This window comes from Centroberyx gerrardi, chromosome 5, assembly GCF_048128805.1.
Source record: "Centroberyx gerrardi isolate f3 chromosome 5, fCenGer3.hap1.cur.20231027, whole genome shotgun sequence".
Taxonomy (NCBI): domain Eukaryota; kingdom Metazoa; phylum Chordata; class Actinopteri; order Beryciformes; family Berycidae; genus Centroberyx; species Centroberyx gerrardi.
Genome location: NC_136001.1, coordinates 16,536,652 through 16,540,964, shown reverse-complemented (window position 1 = coordinate 16,540,964; position 4,313 = coordinate 16,536,652). Strand labels below are relative to the sequence as shown.

Below are 4,313 nucleotides of genomic sequence, written 5' to 3'. Positions count from 1 at the left end.
GTGTTTCATGTGTACTCATGCAAAAAATACATTGACTTCCCTCTTGGCAGGTGATGTAAAAAGAAAGACAAAAATAGAAGGAAAGTAATCCAACAATGGTTCAAGTCAAAACAAAACCAGGAAATATAATCCTTACTTAACATTCTTTGCATGAATAATCAATAAAATTCCTGAAAAGGTTACTTGGAAGAAAATAGCAACAATTTGCAGTTGAACACAACAAAAATACAATGATATTGTAATACTTTAATTAAGTCGCATAAAACATTGAATCCAAACAACCATCTGTTATAGTGCATGTATGCTCACATAACTGAATATTATGAAACATCACTTTTGTATATGCATGGCTCATAGAGACTATTGAAGTACAATATGTGCAATATCGGAAGTTGCCATGAGCAGTCACACACAGTCAGTCCCCAGCTGTAACTCTCACACTTCTGGCTGCTTCTGTTCCTCCTCCAGGCCTTCCTCTGTCGCTGTTTCTTGCAGCTGTGTGAGAGCTGTGCGTCGCTCTGCCTCTGTTATCGTCATGGGGTGAAGAGGGAAGAATCCTGCCAACCCTGCAGACAAGAGAGAGAGGAGCACAATTTTCACAACATACTTTTCCAAGTAACTGTCATTTCAACTGTCATAAAAAGATTTTTTCCTTTTTTAAGCACATTTACTTTCTACAATTTTAGATATTCAGAATTAATCTTAGCCTGCCTAAATTTTTATTTAGGAAAAATATATTATTACTCTATTTTTATCATTTTCCAGGAGACTGAGGTGATTTCTACCAATTGACAAAAATGTTCTGGATACATATCATGACCACAAAAGGCCTGTTTAATCGGTACCATTCTTTAAAACTTAGGGCATGGACAAGGTCCTTGAGGCCACGGTGAACACATTACCCTTACAGTAATAGCCAGTACATTTAATCACCTTATGGGCTGGTAACAGATAATATATTAAACAAAATAAATCACGGAATTTCACTAAAAAGTAAATGCAGTCAAGTATATTTCTAGGGGGAGATTGCCTAAAGGGTGTAGGTAATCATACAAACTACAGATGGACCTCCTTGATTAAACAAATCACTAAGAGCAGAGCAATTCCCCAAACAGACCTGCCATTAAGATTGAGCAATGTTGATCCACCTGAAGAGAACCTGCTTTCCTGAGAATACACACCTAGAAGTTTGGCCACTGGCTTTGTGGGGTGCGCGCCACAGCCCATCCAGTACTTGATTCGGTCATAGTTGAAGCTGACAAGTTTCTCATTGTAGATGTTTGGGAGGGGGTCGTAGGAACCCAGTTGCTCTATATATTTACTGTCTCGCGCCCTTTTGTTGTAGGCTGCCACAATACGATAGAAGGGTCTGTTAGCCTGTTTGTGGCCAGCGAGAGCCATTCGGATGACAACGTGCCCCCCGTGGTACTTCTTTAGAAGGAGGGATGCTGCAGGGAGAAATGGACACAATAAACATTTGCCAAGAGGACAATAAGGAAGGGGTAGGTTATGATAACTGTCCAACATTGTAGAAATGGCATAGGTGGAGAAAGAGAAGCGCATAAACTACATTTGCTATACATGCTGTCGATAAGCCACAACACAACAGCAGGTTAAATCATTTTACTGTCCTACTAGTGTGGCTTGTATTTTTCAGCATAAACTACTGCTAAGCTAACTATAATAAGGATGTTGTTAAATAGAGAGACAGACAAGAGGTGGGAGGAGGCTTTTTATGATGTATACCTGTGTTTGTACTGCTGCCCACTCAGAGCACAAGGAAACAGCAATGGCACAGGCTTCCCAAACCTTCCTATGATGACGCATATCAACAGCCTAGTCTCTCTCTCTCTCTCTCTCTCTCTCTCTCTCTCTCTCTCTCTCTCTCTCTCTCTCTCTCTCTCTCTCTCTCTCTCTCTCTCTCTCTCTCTCTCTCTCCTGCAGTGTGTTCAGATGGCTGTCCTTTCAGTGCATAATAACTCCTACGTAAAAATTGTCTGAGCACATCTGTACATTCCTACAACTATGGATAACGAGGATAAAACATTTAGAATGATGTCTATAATATATGGAGATTCAGTTACTTCAGAGTTGCTGAGAATTTAGGCAAATATCTTTAAGAGGAATATTTTCAACTTGCATTTTATATACTTTATTCCTATGGTGCAGTCAATATTTTTGAACATGAACACTCCCTCAATGGTATAAATTAGACAGTTTACACTTAAACTGAAGCTGTTCTATAAATGCCGACAATGAATGAGAGCATTATTATTGTGGACTCATAATATTTGTTTTGGTTTATATGCCCAAATGAGTTTTATTCTAAAATATCGCTATCACAAATGTACCTGCTCTTTGTCAGCTCAACCACCTTTCAAAATGTATTTGCTATTGAGCAGAATTTACATCTTGACATCTGACAGTCAGAAGTCTTTTAGTTAGCAGTCCTAATTTCCCCTTCTCTCATCTCCACTCCTGTCCTCATCTCATCAAAGTTACTCCCTGCTACGACATGGTGGGAAGAGATGGGAGGAAAGGAGCAGTAGTGAGACGTTTTGAGACAAACCTAAGTCTGATTTTGGTCAACCCTTCCCTCTCATCACTGGATGTAAGTGCCAGTAAAGATCACATACTGTAGTTAAGATCAGTTCTCTCCTACTACTTAACTCCCAATGCACCAAAAACAAGCAGCATGTAGGGAAGCTGCCTACACCTGCGGCTGATACTGCAACATATATGAGAAAAGAAGGTGTTAAATGTGTAGATAATGTACTTCCCTCTCTAGATTTTAAATCTACTTGTCTCTGCCAAAACCCTGCCCCTGTCCCCCCTGACAGGACGAGACAGAACCATCAAACCTCTGTGATGAAGAGCCTGTTTATGTGTAGCTGTACTTACATAGATGGACCATGGTGCTGCTGAATTATCCTGCAACAGACAACACGAAAACTTTAAATGAAAATGTATAGCAATACCTACGATTAGCTATCAACAATAACAGCATACCAATAAAGTTATACATGTAGGCATATAACCTAGACAGAATGGCAACACGATAGCTGGAACTGTTGCTAACTGCTAGCTAACAGTTCAGAGCATCACCTGTTTTAATGCTAAATGCTTTGCAGTAGCTCATAATTTAGCGAGATACCTGTGGGAATGCTGTACGAAGCACGGGAATTATTTCCAAATGTTGTGCTCTTCGCTGTTAGCTGGACAGATAATATTTAACGTTGAAAAATAGATGTATTCAGCACCACTAGCAGTAATGTGACATTCGTCTGCGCGCAGCCATGTTTAAACAGGAAGTTACGTATATAAGGCTACTTTACTGTGTCAGTGCACTTCAGAGACGCTAGATGGAGCTGTTGCACTGCTTTCCATCCACTCTGCCAGACACCTTTCAGCTTGAGCCTTACACAAGGATGTCAAAGTTTCCAATGTGCAAGTTTATCTTCCAGTCTGAAATCGTTTCTAACCCTATACTGTCTGTTAGATTCATATTATTTTTATGGGTTAATGTCGGCCTATTAGAAAATGCTTCCTGAATTATAAAATAGTACATCAGTACATTTGCAGCCCGTATTCTTGGTTATTTGTATTTTTTGGTGATACAGTAAAAGCTTATTCTACTGTTGCACTCATTGTAAGTCTCTCTGGATAAGTACATTGGCTAAATGCCTAAGATATAAATGCAGTCTAAATTCAGTATAAATAATCCAGTTTCTATTTTTTGATATAGGTAATAGCACCAGACAGAGGTAATAAAGATAACAAAGTACACAGAAAAATAAAGGTGCCGAAAATGATTCTTCGCAGTGTTGCCATAGAAGAACCATTTCTGGTTCCACAGAGACCAAGGTTCTTTAAAGAACCATTTCTGCACTCCTTTGCTTAGACACCTGCATTGTGTTTTTGTTTATCTGCCCTTGTATAGCCTCATTTGCAACTGCACAATATGGAGGGTTTGGTTATTTTCCACTGCACAATATGGAGGGTTTGGTTATTTTCCACATTTATGCCATCACCCATAACTGAGCATTAAGAACCTTTTAATATGGTTCTTTGGGATATGAAAAGGTTCTTGAAAGGTTCTTTGTGGAACCAGAAATTGTTCTTCTGTGGCATCACTCAGTTCACACCTTTATTTTTCTGTGGTAGGCATATCAACAACAACAACAACAACAGCATTAGTTGTAATAATAATAATAGTATAATCTAACATTGTAGTTAAGGTTCTCTTTATCCCGCCTGTGCTGTCAATCATGTCCTAACGATTCCATTCTATAATTTCTATTCTAGATGTGCTG

General features: G+C 39.1%; 1 protein-coding gene across 1 annotated transcript; it reads right to left on the bottom strand.

The window, feature by feature from the left end:
* Positions 1 to 226: 226 nt before the first annotated feature.
* Positions 227 to 3,296, bottom strand: mrps16 (mitochondrial ribosomal protein S16). Its single transcript, XM_071895282.2, has 4 exons — positions 3,155 to 3,296; positions 2,902 to 2,931; positions 1,182 to 1,448; positions 227 to 566 (listed from the first exon to the last, which is right to left on the bottom strand). Exons 2-4 carry the CDS (start codon positions 2,912 to 2,914, stop codon positions 436 to 438), a joined length of 411 nt encoding a protein of 136 aa, XP_071751383.1. The 5' UTR covers positions 2,915 to 2,931; positions 3,155 to 3,296; the 3' UTR covers positions 227 to 435.
* Positions 3,297 to 4,313: the final 1,017 nt, after the last annotated feature.

Coding starts and splice junctions, on each gene's coding strand:
- mrps16 (XM_071895282.2), bottom strand. Junction 567..1,181: donor GCCAGTGGCCAAACTTCTAG/GTGTGTATTCTC, acceptor TCTTGTCTGCAG/GGTTGGCAGGATTCTTCCCT.